The following is a 17027-nucleotide window of genomic DNA, read 5'->3' on the forward strand; positions in this document are numbered from 1 at the left end:
TCCAAGCTGAATGCCTCAAGCAGATTCTGGCCAGTTCCTTTAGCCAAAGAAAGTGCTAAACTAACTACATTTATCAAAACGATTGGGAGATTTTGCTTTCAAAGATTACTTTTTGGGATTACCAGTGCACCTGAAATTTTCCAAAGAAAGATGACAGAACTGTTAATGAACAGAAATGGACTTGTAGCTTTCATGGGTAATATTTTGATATATAGGTCTTTGATGGAAGAACATAAAAAAGCTCCCAACAAAGTCCTAACCCTAATCAGTCACTCTGGACTGAAGCTAAACAAGGAAAAGTGCATTTTCACCTACCCCAAATCAAGATTTTGGGACAGACAAACAAAGATGGAATCAGTCCTAGCCCTGAGAAAGTAGAACTAATTGGAGAATAGAATGCAACAACGAATTACAGAATTGAGATGCATATGGGGGATGGTAAATTACCTTGGCTGTCATAGAAAGGTCTTGTAGGCATGAAACAACTGAAAAAACTGTTAAAATCCAATACATCTTGGCTATTTTCTAAATCAGCTGTGTGCCTAGGACCTATTGATTTCAAAGGGAGCTTGATGCCTAGGTACTTCTGCAAATCCCACTAGGTGCTTAATACCATTACAAATCTGGTCTTTGGTCTCTCTCTCTGTGAGTGTATATATATATTCACAGTGGAACAGCTTCCTCAGCTTGTCCATAGTTTATTGCTATTATATATGAAGCTTGTAGTACTGTCTATAGTTTTCAATTACTTATAACTTTGCCAGACTGTTTGAGCTTAAATTTTCCATTCTACTTTTCTTCCTGAGGCTGAAGGATTTGGATAGTTTCAGCAAAGATGGTTCAGCTGTTTCTGGGAACGAGGTTAGTGAAAAATAGGTATTTTTGTCAATGGTAAAACATTTTCCCAATGATTTCTTTGACGAGCTCTTGCACCTCCATGCTTCGGAGCAAAAACTTGAAATTTGACTAGGGGATATTTCAGAAGCCAGAGGGGTGCCTTTTTTTGTCCCTAGGAAAATCTTTCTAGATTTGTCTGAGTTACAAGCTTCTGACTATTTCCATTTGCATATGCTCGGTACAGCTTTTTGCAAGCTTGCTGTTACAATCTCTAAAAACTCTGTCTGCATTGATTATTCTCCAGACCTACAAAGCTGCTACATGCCAAATAAACTGAGGGCGTGGCTACACTTGCAGATGTAGAGCGCTAGGAGTTAAACCAGCCTTCGGAGACTGCAGCAGGGAAAACACTGCTGTGTGTTTACACTGTCAGCTGCAAGCGCACTGGCATGGTCACATTAGCAAGCTCTTGCAACGCCACAAAGAGCAGTGCATTGTGGTAGCTATCCCAGTGTCCAAGTGGCTGCAGCGTGCTTTTCAGTATGGGAAAGCATGCTTTTCAGCATACTAGGAGTTTGCTCTTAGGCTCCACTCAAATTCCTACCTGGTAGGTGCACACTGGTTCAGCAGCAGCAAACCTCTTTGGCCTAGGGAAGGTGTGCTGAGGGGGAGCCAAATGATCATCTATTGATTGGTGTTAATAATTCTTTGCAATTTCCAGCTCTTGTTATTGGACAAGGGCTCATGAACCTGCTTAAACCTGAGTGGTTGCAAAAGATCACTGCTACAACTGAGAATAGAAACCTGTTTCTAATATGGTAAAGACCCAAGGCTTATCCCTTTAGCCACACTACCTTTCAGAATGAATGTGCCAGCTCTAGGTACTGAGCTATACTCTCTGTAACTGTCAGACCACACTTCTTTCCAAAGCAAGGAATAGGATCAGGATCCCTTATTCCCAACATTTCCCTCTGACTACCAAATAACTCATGTAAGCAAAATGTGTTTTGTGGCCCCCTTTTGTAGCTTATTCACATACAGAACAACACCCTATTACTACTACTAATTACTCCTTTAATTCAAATGGTAATATATGATCATATCATGAGAGACTATTTGTTTTACAGGCCTCATTTAGTGCACCAGATTGACAGTGAATGAGTCAGAAAGTTGCAAGAAGTGAAAGGATATTCTCTTGGGCTTCAGGTGCTGGCATGGACTCCAGGAAATCTGGATTCTATTCCAGACTTTGCCACAGACTTCTGATGTGATGCTGGGCAAGACTATATCCCAGCACACAAACATAAGGGACCTGGATTATGGTTGCACAAGTAACCTCAATTCTTCCATTTCCTGGCTTTTGAATGGTTGACTTTGCAACCTTATGATTCTTTTAATGTAGCTTTTTGTATGTAGTTGTAGGTTTCATTACCTATTATTACGGTTACCCAACATTTCCTGTAATAAGAATCTGTTTTCAGTTGCTTATATAACTTTGCCAGCCTTTAACTGTTTTGTCTACATTTAAAATTTCCAATGATCTTTTCTCTGAATAGCTCTTACATCCTCATGTTTCGCATTGGGGACTTGAAATTTGGAAGAGGGAAAGCCTTTATTTCTGGAATGTGTCTTTTGCTGTCTCTACGAATGTCTGCCCAAATCTGGCCAACTTAAAAGCCTTTGAAAAAATCATAATTTGCACATGCTCATGAGAAACTCCTTTGATTTTAATGGCTAAAATCTCTGAAGATTTCATCCTCTCTGAGCATGCTCCATCCCCTCACAGTTCCTAGTTCTGATGAGACTGTGTGTGTGCTGTCCTCACAGAGTGTTTGAGCATACTCCAGCCCAGGATTACAAGGGTGAAGTCAGAATTTTTCTATAATGGCTGTTCTGAGCTGTGGTGGGGCCAAGCACCAGAATAGAAAGCAAGGAGCCTTGACTCTCTTATGGTCTCAGTTAAGGCTGGCTGGAAAATAAGAATTCTGTTTCATGAAAATTTCCCAGGTTTCAACATTTGTTCTGTTTCAGTGCAGAATTAAACCAATACTTTTGTAAAGTTTTTGCAAAACATTTCAGTTTTGATGAATCACCATTTTCTGGCAAAAAACTGTTTTATTGAAAAATTCCTGATGAGCTCAATTCCCAGTGACCCTTCTGGCATCCAGGCGTCAAAGGACTAGTCCATCTGATTCAAATACAAAGGGACAAAAGCCAGCCCCTGGGGTGGGAAAGGAGTAGATTGGGACAAAGAGTTTGGTGAGACTGGGACTGGAGGTAGGGAGAAATGGGGACTATAACTGACTGAGATAGGAGACTGTGACTGGGAGATTCTGAGGGAAATGGGGGAAGACTGGAAGCCAGCTGGTTGGTGGGGAACACAAATATCAGACACAGTGCTGGGTTGGGGGGGAGACTAGGAATGCCTGGACAAGGAGACTGGACCTAGATACCAATGGGGTGAGGGGAAACAAGGGCAGTGGGGAGGGGAGACAGATGTGACAAAGAGCTATGGAGTGTAGTAGGAAGAGGGCCTGAAACATAAGCCCTTGTATCTGAGGCCTGGTATGAGGCCTGAGGCCTGGGCTAATGTAGTGGTCAAAACTTTGCTAATATAAAGCAAAATCAGGCTGTGAGCTAGAGGCAGGCCCATCTCATAAAATCTGGGAAGAACTGGGCTGCAATTGCAAAAACACATATTCCTAAGAGGAGCTAGGCACAGAGCATTCATGCAAACAGATTCCAGAAGGTTGGTACCAGAACACCTCAATACCAACACATTCCCTAATGATAACAGGAACATGCTGACCCATTCTAAAGATAAGGTCAGAATGACAGTGTGATGGCTAGAGATGTACAAGGGGCTGGGTGGTAACTGGCTATGTCAGAGGGTGTCAACTAACAGAGGGGCAGTGCGTAACTTGTTTGTATCGATGTATAAAAAGATATCTCAGAGGGAGTGTCTTTGGCTGCCCTAGGGAATAATGGAAAGTACTGCCATTAACTGAGCTAGTCCATTGCAACGGGCATACATGTGTGAGTATATCTGTAACCATTGAGCCAGGACATTAGGACTGTGCTTCATTGACAATAAACTTGACCAAATGCCTTCACTACGAACCGAGTCTGTGCATTTATTGGGCCGTTCGATTGGAGCCTGCTGTATGGGCTATCTGGCCAGAGTCAGTACAGCATGCAGAAAGAACACACACACGCAGCCAAACATCTATCAACATGGAGTAAGGGAAGAACTTGGACTGGTTGGACAAAGAGACTAGGGCAAGGAGCCAGTGAGGGTGGAGACTGGGGCAAGAAGCTAGGAAGTGGGTAAGGGGAGGGACTGACATTGGATGATGAGTCCGGGGAGGGAGATTAGTACTGGAAGACAGTGGGGGGAGGAGGGGAGAGACATATTGGATGAGGAATTGTGAGTGGCTGGGTAAGGAGTTTGAGACTCATGCAGGATGGGAGAGCTTGGAAGGGTGGAGGGGAGACTGGGATTCAGACAGTGAGTCCAGTGTGTGAAACTAGAACTGGTGGTGTAAGGAGACTGGGATTGGGATGATAAGTCTAAAGAATGGTGACTGGAACAGGTTAGGCAAGGAATACAGGACAGAGATAACAAATTAGGGGTGGGGAATAGATAGGTCATTGAAAAGGATGGAGCAGAAGGAGTCAAGCTTGGGGAGAATGGGCAAAAGAGTCTGTGTCCACTAGAGTAGACTCCCCTTGAGAGCCTGGAATGGAACTCTAGATTCTAGAGTTTCATCATTCCTCTACTGTCAGCAAACCTCTATGAAACCCACTGGCAAAGTCTGTGTCCCACTCCTTCCAATGCTGGCCCATATAGAGGATGACAACGTACTACTATTATCAATTACTCCTTTGCTCAAGTAAGTAGCTAAGGTCTGTGTGTGGTAGATCTAAAAGTTCCAACCCCACTGATTGTAGCTAATTAGTTCATTTTTTTTATCATTGTACCATGTGATGTCATGGTCAACTCATATGCTATTTCACATATAATCAATGCTTGCAAAATAGATTTAAGTTGTAGGATTATAGAAGTACAGGATTGATATGTATTTAGGAATGATGAGTGTGTATTAGGTATATAAGTAAAGCATGGCTGAAATACAAGGCCTACAGGCTGAGACCTGTAAGATTTTAGCTTAGCCGTACTAGGCCATAGGTTTAAGAATGTTTGACATGAGTGAATGACATAGGAATAACCCTACGCTCGTAAGGTCACAGGGTTACTGCATAAGATGAGCCAATAGGTGAGGCTACAGAAAAATGGATTGCAATAAACTGCAAATATATTGTCTGAGACCATGAGACACCTGATTGTAACATCTTTAAATGTCTGTCCTGACTGCAGGATACATTTCATGCATAAACGCTAATGAAAATAAGAGGAACTACAAACAACCTATGAAAAACAGGGCACACCAATATTCATGTGAAAGTACAGATATGGGAAAGAAGGCTGACTGACACCTTCATGCATATGCATAAGGTGTTAAGTGTGGTCAGAATTACAATACAAAAGAGGGTTGCCTGGTTGGGTAAAAGTGGGAAGACTCAAGGAATGACCCCACAAGAATCCCAGCAGGAACTATCCCTCTTGCAATTATTGTCTATAGAGTGGTCAATCAGATCCAAGAATATCTTTGAGGATATGATTACAAATACAGTTATAATTATTGCATAGGTTTTTGCAGGATATCTATATGCATGGGTAATTGTAACTTTACTTATTGCTTCAATAAAACTGGTAGTAGAGATAAGACTTTGTAATTCTGATTGTGTCTGTGGTCATTGTCCATGGACTTCGTGTGTTCCTAGAGCCTCCATATTTGAGAAGAGCACCAGAGACAATTTCACTCTGTTGTGTTTAACACTTAGCAACTGGAGCTGAACCCATGGTAGTGTAATCAGTAAATTCACTTTAAATAAAATAAAAGGCTACATGATGAACATGGGTATCAATATGATGCCACATAACAGAATTTCTGTTTTTTCTATTTGCTTTTTTTAAAAACTAGGAAATCACACTAAAGAAAACTACATAAACATAAATTATTAAGGTTGCAAAGTCAAGCACTCCAAAGTCAGGAAATGCCAGAATTAAGGTTGCCTGTGCAATCTTGATTTGCCCCTTGCACCCTTGTGTGTATACATTATGACACAGTCTTTAATTACATGATCACATATTTTTTCCACATGACCTCTGACTCATTCAGTGCACAGATAGATCTACTCTGGGGTGAATCAGGATTGTGCAAAATGAAGGAGGTTGTTGTCTGTGGAAATGCTACACATCATTTGTTGTAGAAATCTGAAGATATGTTGCGAATGAAGCAGGAGATTGCAGGAAGAGAGGAGACGATCTCATGGTTCAGGCAGTCGATGATGGTGTATTCTATAGAACTGTATTCTATACCTGCCTCTGCGATACTGGAGTCACAGGTGATCACTAATTGTGAGTTCCTCATTTTCTGGGTGCCCAACTTGAAACCCTAGGGTCTGTTCTGAAAAAGTGCTGAGCATTCATGGCTGCAAGTAAAGTCAACTGAAGCGTGTTTTGAACATGTAAAAATGCTACATAAGCTAAATACTCTGAGAAATCAGGTCTAGGTGGCTTAGATTGGATACACAAGATTAGTGGAAACTTTTGACCTTAATCTTTCTGTACCTCAGTTTATCATCTGTAAAATGGGACTAATATCAGCTCATCTCACAGGGATGTTGTGAGTTAATTAATTAATGTTTGTGAAATATTAGCTACACAGTGTAAAGTGCCATAGAAAAGCCCAGAAGGAAATTAAAAATTCTGTCTTCAGAGCAAGGTTTGAATAGCAGGCGTAAATAAGGGCTAGGCCCATACATTGAACTATGAAAATAAAAACAAATTATTGCATAGCTGCTCATTTAGTGAGCACTGTCCAGCTTGTGCATTGATGAGCCTGGGGTCCTATGAAAAAAAAAACAACATATGTGATCAGGTATTAAAGACTGTATCATAATGCATACACCCATGGGTGATTGTGATGGAGTGCACAAACCTTACACTGGAAAGGAAGGGGTTAAAGCACCACTCTTGAGTCAGGCAGCTCCACCCCACAGCACCTGCAAAGCCTGCTGGAGGAGGAGCTTAAAAAGGGGAACAGAGTAGCTCGTGGGATGCAGATAGTGGATGTGAGTTGACCTGCATTCTGAGCTCCTAGGAAGAAGCATCACAGGAATTCTTGCTGTCTGAGGCTGACTACAGAGACCTGACCAAGTCTACAAAGAAGGGACCAGTGACTCTATCAAGGTCGAGACTGTATCTTTGTGTTTAAGTTATTTACTTTACCCTGGGGGAAGAGAGGGGACCGGCAGGAAGTGATCCAGGGAGTAAATTATATAGTCTCCCAATGTGCAGGACTTAGCCGCGTACCATTGAGCCCCTGGATCACAGCCCAGTGGTGAGGGTGGGCTCGAGCTCCCTACCAACCCCTAAAGAGGGACAACCCTAGGTGGGGGAACCTAGTTATAGGGAGACCCTGAAAGTATGAAGGTCTGGACCACACGACCCTGACCCAAGGGGAAAGCCCTGAATCCCCTGCTGAGTTCTGAAGACTTTCCCATTATCAGACTCTTTATATGTACTTGAAAGTGTGACCTGGCTGGAGGGCTGTGTCATGGAGAGGACAGACTTCCACAGGCAGAGCTGTTAGTAAGAAAGTAAACACCTGGGAATGAAGACACCTGCCACATCCCCGCTTGAGCCCTAGGCAGCAACTGGCAGTGAGTGTTCCCTCTTCACAAGGCTGAATTAAGCTAGCAAAGGAAGCTGGAAAAATGAAAGCTGGTTGCAAACCTAACTATAAAGAGTTATGGCAAGAAAGAATTATATGTGGAACACACCACTTAGACCACACTGGGAGCGCAATACTGAATCTGAAAAAAAACCACCTCCTGATAGTACCAATGTGATCTTCCTACCCCCTAGATGGCTGCTTCATGGACTTATGACCGAGTACTAACTAATAGCTCAAGACCCATCTAGCTTTTAAGATCGGAAAGGATCACACACAAAGCAGTGTGACTCTAGAGACTGAATCACACCTTTTACATCTAGTTTTGCTTTACTGAGTAGTTTAGGGTTAAATATTTGGTGGGTTTTGTAAGAAAATGCTCAGTATCCTTTCCCCTCTTCAGATCTGACTCTTATAGCTACTTCCTTTGCCTAGATTAGTGCAACAAGGCACACTAATTAGTGTAACTTTATAGATGTGATGCAGCTGCACACCAAGGGTCTCATTTTGTGTAACACTTCTTACTTACCTCTAAAGATGGAGGAGCCCCAAAGTCACTTCCAGACTGAAGACCACTCTATTCTGAGTTCATATCCGTGCCCGCTGCTGTGACATTGGTTGGCTAAGCTGCCCAACCACAGTATTAATACTACAGGGCTACAAAGCTCTCCATTTACAAAGTGGATAAATAAATAAACACAAAATACAAGCTCTCACTTCTTTCTTTGTATTTTACCTTGAAAAGGTTTCCTTCAGGATCCAGCACCTCACAGATAACATTGGAGGTGTGTTTCATAACGTATCTCCCTGCTCGTTTCTCCTCATGCTTGCAGAGAAGCTGAGTTTTACTGAAAATCTCGTGGGAATAAACTGCTGAACAATCGTCATCAATGAAAAGGCAGCCGGTACTGGAGGGTAACACCTGCAATAACAAGAGGAGAGGAGGTTCAGCTGCCAATGGTTGACTCCTGAGTTTAGAAGCAATATGAAAATGAGCAACTGTTGAATTCAGGAAGAAAAATCCAATCCAGATCTTTAATATTTAATTATCCTGTTTGGAGGGAGTGGAGAGGGAAACAGAAAGATAAAGCCCATGACGTAGGCTGATGTTAGTCTGTGCAATATTTTAAACATTAACATTTTTAATATTAGAGCAATTTTGAATTGGTTTCTGAAGTAAATGGGAATCCACAGAGTTGTAGAGTTTGAGTATAGGTGGAGTGGCCACATTCTGCACAGTTGGAATCTGGATAGGAATGTGGAAGGCCATAGAAAAAGGGAGTTATGATAGCTAGGGTAGAGGAGACAAAGGCAGGGATGAGAAGTTCAGAACACAACATGTACATTTCACTATTATAATCTTAGACTAATGCTCACCTGATACGTTCCCTGTGGCTTTGCTATAATAGATGTCCCATCTCCAAAGATGGTACAACAGTGCTGTCTTCACAGTTTGTTATAACCGTAGCAAAGTCAGGATTCTCCACTCGTATGCATTTACTTTCCTTCTGATGGTTTGTGGGGATTCACCTAGGAATGCACACAGGTTACCACACCAAACAGGAGGACATGAACTGGGGGAAAATCTGTGTCTCAGTTTTCTTTAATCTCTAATAGGGTTGATCCTTCAGCTCTTGCACAGGGCACCTTGTTGAACGCTTCTGCATAAAAATTCCTTTAATTGGAAGGCACCTGCTCTTATATTCTCAAAGCAATCTGTAGGTTTGGATTCTCTTGAGACTCTGCAACTGTATTTGGAAATCCAAGTAGCTACAATAGCGAAAATCCTCACTACCATATACGGATGGTCAGAAGATTGTGTATTCTATCAAATGTAGACCTAGCCACAATATCCCATGGCATTTGTAACATATAGCTGTACTATGGAAATTCTTTATATCTGGGAAGGAAGCCGCATGCTGTGAGGAAATGCATCAGCCCATGGGTTCAGTAACATAGATCACAGGGAACACACCATCCTGATAGCTATTCTCTGGACTGACTCCCATTTGATACAGAATCCAGTTCAAAGTCCTACATAGTCTTGTCTACCTGAGTACCATCTCTCCCTTCATGACCAGAACCTCTCACTACATGCCACTAGAACATGTCACTGTCAGCCATAGGAGTTGGCATCTGACCCTGAGAGACAGAACCTGCACAGCAACTGGACCAAAGGGACATACTGCCAGAAGGAATATGAATGACCATTAGCCTCACAGCATTCAGAACAAATGTAAAATGCACCTCTTTGCACCTAGGCTCTCTCACAATATATTGACATTCTCACAGATTCAGTAATTTAAAATCAAACATCCTCAGTCTGCTTGTTGGTGACAGGAAAGAAAGAGGGGGATTTTTTTTAAAAAAATAATAAGTATGCAGCGACTACCAGAGTGTTAAGGCCAAATAAGTACCTGGATGGATGGAGAAAGATCTGCTTGTTACCTTTCTTTTGCCACAGTGAAGTGTATTATGACAACTCCTGAAGAAAGAAAGTTCTCCAAAGAAGCCCATCCCTAGACCAACTGAGATATCAGATTTGTTGTGTAGGCTATACATATAAAATGTTGGTTGGAAAATTTATTGTTTATGTTGAAAGATTACAGTTTAACAAGATACAGGAGTGGGAATTGCTCCCTTTTTGTTTTCCCTAGTTCTTCATTATCCTCAGATACAAAAGGTTCCTCATATCTTGATAAAATGTGGTTGATTCTAGTACCATCAGCATGAGCCACTATCTTGGTATCCATCCTTTTTCTGAACCATTAGCACCTTGTCTTCTCGCATTATCATAACCTGGAAGGGTAAAAGAATACTGGTTTTGCACTGGCTCTCAGATACCACTGTAACAGCAGTATCAATAATACATTAGATAGATAAGATACTGCACATTTTGACAAAGCTAAACACCACAATTTTATATAGCTCAATGGTTTGAAAGTTCAGAGGTTTTTCCGAATCTAATACCTTCGTATCTTTAAGAGTATAATATTAGAGATCTAAGGAAACATATCCAATGAACAAATGCTACCACCCAAGATCTTTAAACTCAGTAGGATAGAACTATGATATTAGAATAGCATACCATTCCATTACTGGTCAGTTGCCTGATAAGTTAACAGTGGCTTCAGATCCATTCTGTTTGCTCCCTTAGTGCCCCACTTGAATGCCTGATGGGGTGGTAGTTATCCAGGTGGCCTAACCTGGTTGTCTACGTGTTGTAGCAGAGTAGGCAGGGGTTTCCTGAACAGCAGAGTCAGGCAACTCATACTTGGCTGCTGGTGCTGTGCTACCCTTGTGGCCACCCTTTCCTGTAAGAACAGAAAAACACCTATGGGTTAGGTCAGTGTAATATGTAGTACAGAACTTCAAAGATGTGTCAGTAAACTATAAACTTTCCTGGAATATCAAAACAGGACATTGTAAAATAAAAACCACAGCTTGCTGTTATGTGTAAAGTGTGGCTGGAGGCCCAACTGAGGCCAAGAAAATCCTGAAATGGTGGTCTCACTTGCCTTCTCTCTGTCTCTGCAGGATGAAATCAGAGTTGATTTTCTACAGGTTTTTACTGATGAGCTCAGTCAGCAATTTCTGTTCATGAGATAAGGGCCCCAATAAGTACAAGTTAATGTTATGATTATGGGTAATTGTTTGAGCTGTACTCTGAGGTCCTTACTCAGTTGTTACTCAGCTCTTACTTAGCCAAATACTCATTGACTTCAATAGAGTGTCCCCTGAATAAGGACAGAGTAAAAGGTGAATAAGGTCTCGGGGATTTGGTATTACCAAAGGTCTGAGGATTTACTTTAATATACTTTGTATTGGGTCACTCTGCTATTGGTGAACTCGTATATATATTTCATTTGTGTGTTTTCTTTCTTCCACTTTAGAAGAAAAAGAAAGGGCTGGAGAGAAAGAGGAGATGTTAATGCTTATAAAGGTGACAAACTTGAGACGTACTGCAACACTAAAGTGCAGATAAAATGGCATATTCTCAACACTGGCAGAACTTTCACACTACAGAAAAACTTTTTCTGCCGGGTATGACCTTGCTAAAATGCCATAATTCCAGCTGAAGCATTTGGAGATTAACACTGAAAATGTTACCTTTTTTAATACTGGTCTCAGTAGAAGGCAATGTTTGGGTCTGTAGGCTGTTCTCAGCAATGGATGATCGTGTACTAACTGCAGGTGATGGTGTTAGAACAGGGCCAGAATCGGGACTCTTGATCACCGTGCCATCAGGAAAAAGAACCTAGGGAGAAAACAAAGCAGTTTCTTTATGTTAAAATAATTTCAAATAACAAAAAACATAAAGCAGAGAAAATGTTCAAATGAAAGTAGTAGATAGTGAAGAAGGAAAGAAGCCCTAGAGTGCAGGAGATAAAGATCACTAATCAGAAAAAGATGGGATCAATAATTGTAACAGCACAAGCTTCTAATAAACAGTAATTCTATTGAATTACATGGTGATATTATAAACATAAATAATGACCATTCTATTTAAATTGTTGATATTTCCTGAGGTTTTTGTATGCCACTTTTTACAGACCTGCTAGCTCATTTGTCTCACTGTATTGGTCTTTGTTCAGGGGTGGGTCATTTCCAGCACTGGAGTATCTAGCTTTTGCCATGACAGTGGCTCATAGAGGAAGAAAAAATTACATACTCACAGTAAATGTGGTTCTGTATGACAGGTTGTCCACATATCCTCCACTCTTGGTACATGTCACAGGGTGGCAGGCCTCTTTATAGGGAGATTGGCCCAGTCCCCTTAACTTGCCTCCTCAGGTGGAGAGAATGAAGACTGTCATGTGACAGGTGGGTCATGTGACTATATCAGGCCTCTGGAGTATAGATAAGAGGGACTTCATGAAGGCAGTCAAGACAGAGGAGAGAGTCACAAGGCAGACAGAGGCCTGCCCAGGGACAGGAGGTCTTGGATCTCTTCCTGGGAGAAAGGAAGGACTTCAGGTCGCAAGCCCTGCAAGTTGCTGCTTGAGATGGAGCAGGGTAGGGTTGCCACCCATCTGGTTTTCACCTAGACAGTCTGGTTTTAAGCTTGTGTGTCTGGGTGCCATTTAACAAGCCCTGATATCCATTTTTTTTTGATCCGTGGAAAAGATGGCAATCCTAAGCAGGAGGCAGTACTGCAAACACTGCCTCCGGGGCCAAGCTGCTGCATGTGGCCCTGGGGATCCCACAGGTGGTGGACAAAGCAGCCTTAGCTGTACTGGTGAAGACCCTACAAGAGATGGGAGAGGGGCCATGGGGAGAAGAGGTGGAGCAGGGCGCAGGGCCTCAGGGTCTGGTTACCAGCCATTAGAAGGGTGGCAACCTAGAGCAGGGAAAGACTCCATGTGGAAAAGCTCCGGGAGTAGCTGTATGATAAAGACCAGGGGAAGATTCAAGGAAGGTTGCTCTGTGAGTCAGCATCATGAGAAGAGGATAGAAGAGAATCAAGAGGCTGGAACTGAATAGGGGCCCCAGGAGTGGCACAAAATAACAGAATTGAGTACATTAACTTTGTCTTGTGGTGACAGACATTATTTGGGACTCTGAGGGACCTGGTCAGAGGGCCAGCTCACCAAAGGGAGTTTTGTTTTAAATTTTAAACTTTCTGTGAATAAACCAGCCCCTTTGTGGGGTTATTGAGGAGGCCAAAAGGGGAAACTGGGGCAGCGGCAAGTGTAAGCACAGATTAGATCAGGGTAGGTGGTATGCTGACAGTGCACACCTGTTCCATGAGTAGGGTGACCATATTTATAAAAGTAAAATCAGGACATGGCATGGCTCTAGCCTGAGCAGCTTGGCATGACCGCTCACCTGAGGCCACCCAACATGGGGCCATCCCGAGCCACTTGGTGTTGCTGCTTGCCTGGGCCCCACACCACCCGGGACTGTGGCTGACCGCCTGAGCCCCACAGTGCTCTGGGCTGACTGCACAAGCCCCAGGCCCAGCACCTTGTGTCGCCTCTGTCCTCCTCAAAGGTTCCTGATGGGGGTCACAACCCACTTTTTTGTCAAAACTGGGCATTTGTTCCATTTGCTTTTACCAACTGATCAGAGCAACTTGTAACCGGCACGAGAAAACAGTACAAATGCCCATTTTTGCAAAAAAAAAATCAGGACATCTGGGACAAGGCTTAAAAAAGAGGACTGTCCTGGCCAAAATGGGACATATGGTCACCCTATCCATGAACTCAAGATTGGAATATTTTGGCCAGCAGTTTCTGTTGGGTTGTACTTATGTCCTGAGTGGCCTTGTGCCCTATGCTGAAGGCAAAAAGAGTAGAGGAGCCCCGAATGCCACTCAGTTCCTTTGCCACTACAGAATCCAGGTGTTCTAGGGACTTCATAGGGCAGGTCACAAAATATCTATAGACAACACATTTCAAAGGCTCATAGTTACTATAAAGTAACTAAGTGTTTCTTCATCTTAAAGGGCTTGTCCATAAATAACGCACTCTTGGTGACTTGCAAGCAGTGACATGAATTATGATGTAAAGAGGTGGGTGCTCAGAGTCCACTAAAACAAAGATTGCAGGACAACTCTGCCAAAAGAAGCATCAGATCTGGATGCTCCACCAGGTTGTCAATTCTCATTTGGAGTGATGCAGCAGAATAAATCTGTCTCTCTAATGAGTCAAATCTTTTAGAGTCTTTGTCCTTCAGAGTAGACGTAAATGTTCCTTGCCACAACCTCTCATTAGCAGCCATGGTACTGGCTGAGAGCAGAAACCAGAGCTGGCACTAGGCATAAGCAGACTAAGCAATTGCTTAGGGTCTCAAGCAGCTCAAAGGGCCCCCTATTAATTATTAGTATGTGCTGTGTTTGTGGAAGCAAAGGGGCATGCCAGGAATTAGAAAAGGCAGGACTTGCAGATCAGTCAAACCAGAGTCAGGAGGGGAGGAGGCAGATGCAGATCCAGCCTGTTGCAGAACTCTGGAGCTGAATTGGCGCTGTGCAGCACCCTGCCCCCAGATGAGACCGATGCTGGAGAGGAGTTGCTGGGACTGCCATCTGCAGTGTACCCCAAGGAGACAGAGGACCCTTGGACTACAGAAACTCCGTCCAGACTGTGGTAGGAAGTGGTTCAGGGAAACCAGATTTTGTTCTGGTTTTGTTGCGGGAGCACAGGTCAGCCTGTTTTGGTACGATCCCTGCTGATCCAGTGGTAGAACCACTTGTCACTGCTAGGGCCCTGGGCTGGGACCCAGTGGAGTAGGGTCGGCCCAGGTCCCTGACAACCCACTGCTGCCAAACCCACCACTGGAGTAGCAGCCTATTCATCCCGAAGCCAGAAGGCCTTGGCTTTCCTTGTGGCTTGCCCTGCCCAGAAGGTCAAAGCCACAGACTTGTCTGATGGCTGCCTTAGCCAGGAGTCCTTAGGCAAAAGCCTGCTCCTGCTCTGTCCTGCCCTGTACAGAGGGCCAGAGCCCCAGATTGTTTGTCTGCTGGCTGCCTTAACCAGGAGGCTGAGGTGAAAGCCTGCTCCATGCTCTGCCCTGCCCAGAGAGTCAGAGCCCAGACTGTGATTGCCCCGGCCCAAGCCTCTTGGGTTATGGCTCTGCACGCCAGAAGGACAGAGCCATAGACTGTTAATCAACTGTTTGTTGCCTGATGCAGTGACACAGAGTGGCCTCCCTCCGATTCTGAGCCTGAGGGACCACTACAGCAGTGTTTTTCAAACCGTGGGTGTGACCCACTACTGGGTTGCAGCATGTAAGGCATTGGGTCGCCTTGCTCTGGTCAGCACCACCGATCGGGACATTAAAAGTCCCGTTGGCGGTGCTGCCCAGCTAAGGCAGGCTAGTGCCTACCTTTTCTGACACCGCACTGTGCCCCGGAAGTGGCCAGCAGTGGGTCCAGCTTCTATGCTGGGGGGCCACAGGACTCCAGGCGCTGCCCCCGCCCCAAACACCAACTCCGCACTCCCATTGGCCAGCAACTGGCTAATGGGAATTGCGGGGGGAAGCGGTGGTGCCTGTGGGTGAGAGTCGCACATCTCGGCCTAGGAGCCAAACCTGCTGCTGGCTGCTTCCGGGGTGCAGCGCGGTCCGCGGTGCACCCCAGCTGCACTGCTGTCTAGGAGCCACGGAGGTAGTCCGTGCCCCAGCCCCGTGCCCCAATCCTGCACCCCAATCCCCTACCCCAGCCCTGAGCCCCCCCAAATCTGGAGCCCCTCCTGCACCCCAAACCCTTCATCCCCAGCCCTGAGCCCCCCAACCCAGAACCCCTTCCTGCACCCCAAACCCCTTATCCCTGACCCCCTCCCGCACTCCAACCCCTGCCCTAGCCCAGAGCCCCCTCCCACTCCCTGAGCCCCTCATTCCCAGCTCCATTGGGTAGTGGGAATCAACAATTTTATTCAACGGGGTTCCCAGGAAAAAAGTTTGAAAACCACTGCACTACAGTGTGCCACAAAGTTTTGGCTGGCTGCAAGAAGACATCATTAATTAGGAAGGCAACCCTTTCTTGAGTTTGTTGCCTAGAGGATGTCCACCAATTTATGACTATTTTTCTGTACTAGTTCAGCTTGAGTATAAGAGCTGCAGCCATTCTCCTGAGCAATTCCTGGTAGAAACTGAAATCATCTGGGACAGGAGAAGTTGCACTCAGGGCCACTGCATCATCCAGAGAGGACAAGGACGGGATGCTGGTCCTCTGGCAAAGAGTCCTCCAAAGGAGGTGGCTCAGGAGGATGGATGTTATTCTGTGCTTGTGTCACAGGCTGCTCTGAGGTTTGGGCCTCCTCCAGGTAAGGGGTTTATACCCCACTTGTGTGGAGATCGGGATCTGTGGGAATGAAAAGCACCCAGAGATCCCGATGGGGCCACTGAGACATAGGGTATGGCATAGGAGACCAGTACACAGTGGGACAGGATGATTTGTCTTTACTATGAGAATGACTCTGCTCTCGATACCAATGTTTACCCCACATGGGTGTCTTGATCACTTTAGTCAAGGCAGGATTTGAGAAGAGCTGAAGGACTCCAACATGGAGTGTGATGTGCGGTTTGAATAATCAGTGGGCATCAGATGTACTATTGTGATGGGGCCACAGGATAACCTGACTTGTCCACTGCCCAGTGGAGTAAGGTTAATGTCAATACCATAAGCAGAACCATGGTTGGCACTGCAAAGACATCTTGAGAGGGCTTTGCAGCAGGGACTGGTGCCGAGGAGTTATTTGGTCCCCACCCTGAGAAACCCACCAATACTGAGAATGGTGATGCCAAACTTGATGATGTAGACAGTGCTGAGGGCAGGGGATGCATCGGTACCAGTCCAGTCAGCATAGATACCAGGGTTGGTGCCTGCTTCTTCATTGGTACCGGAGTTGAGGGCAATCTTTGTTGTGAAGCTGAAGAGGACAAAAGGTT

The 17027-nt window shown here is 44.4% G+C and overlaps 1 protein-coding gene across 1 annotated transcript in view; it reads right to left on the minus strand.

Annotated features, from left to right (window-relative positions):
- The window catches only part of SPAG17 (sperm associated antigen 17), a 289645-nt gene that overhangs the window by 52029 nt on the left and 220589 nt on the right, over positions 1-17027 (minus strand). The window contains 12 exon segments of the mRNA XM_043512980.1: positions 8374-8559; positions 9015-9076; positions 9079-9138; positions 9141-9171; positions 10295-10387; positions 10389-10436; positions 10726-10735; positions 10737-10798; positions 10800-10838; positions 10841-10879; positions 10881-10951; positions 11748-11895. Coding sequence (XP_043368915.1) covers positions 8374-8559; positions 9015-9076; positions 9079-9138; positions 9141-9171; positions 10295-10387; positions 10389-10436; positions 10726-10735; positions 10737-10798; positions 10800-10838; positions 10841-10879; positions 10881-10951; positions 11748-11895 — 849 coding nt within the window.

The sequence above is a fragment of the Dermochelys coriacea genome, chromosome 1 (genome assembly GCF_009764565.3).
Source record: "Dermochelys coriacea isolate rDerCor1 chromosome 1, rDerCor1.pri.v4, whole genome shotgun sequence".
Lineage (NCBI taxonomy): Eukaryota > Metazoa > Chordata > Testudines > Dermochelyidae > Dermochelys > Dermochelys coriacea.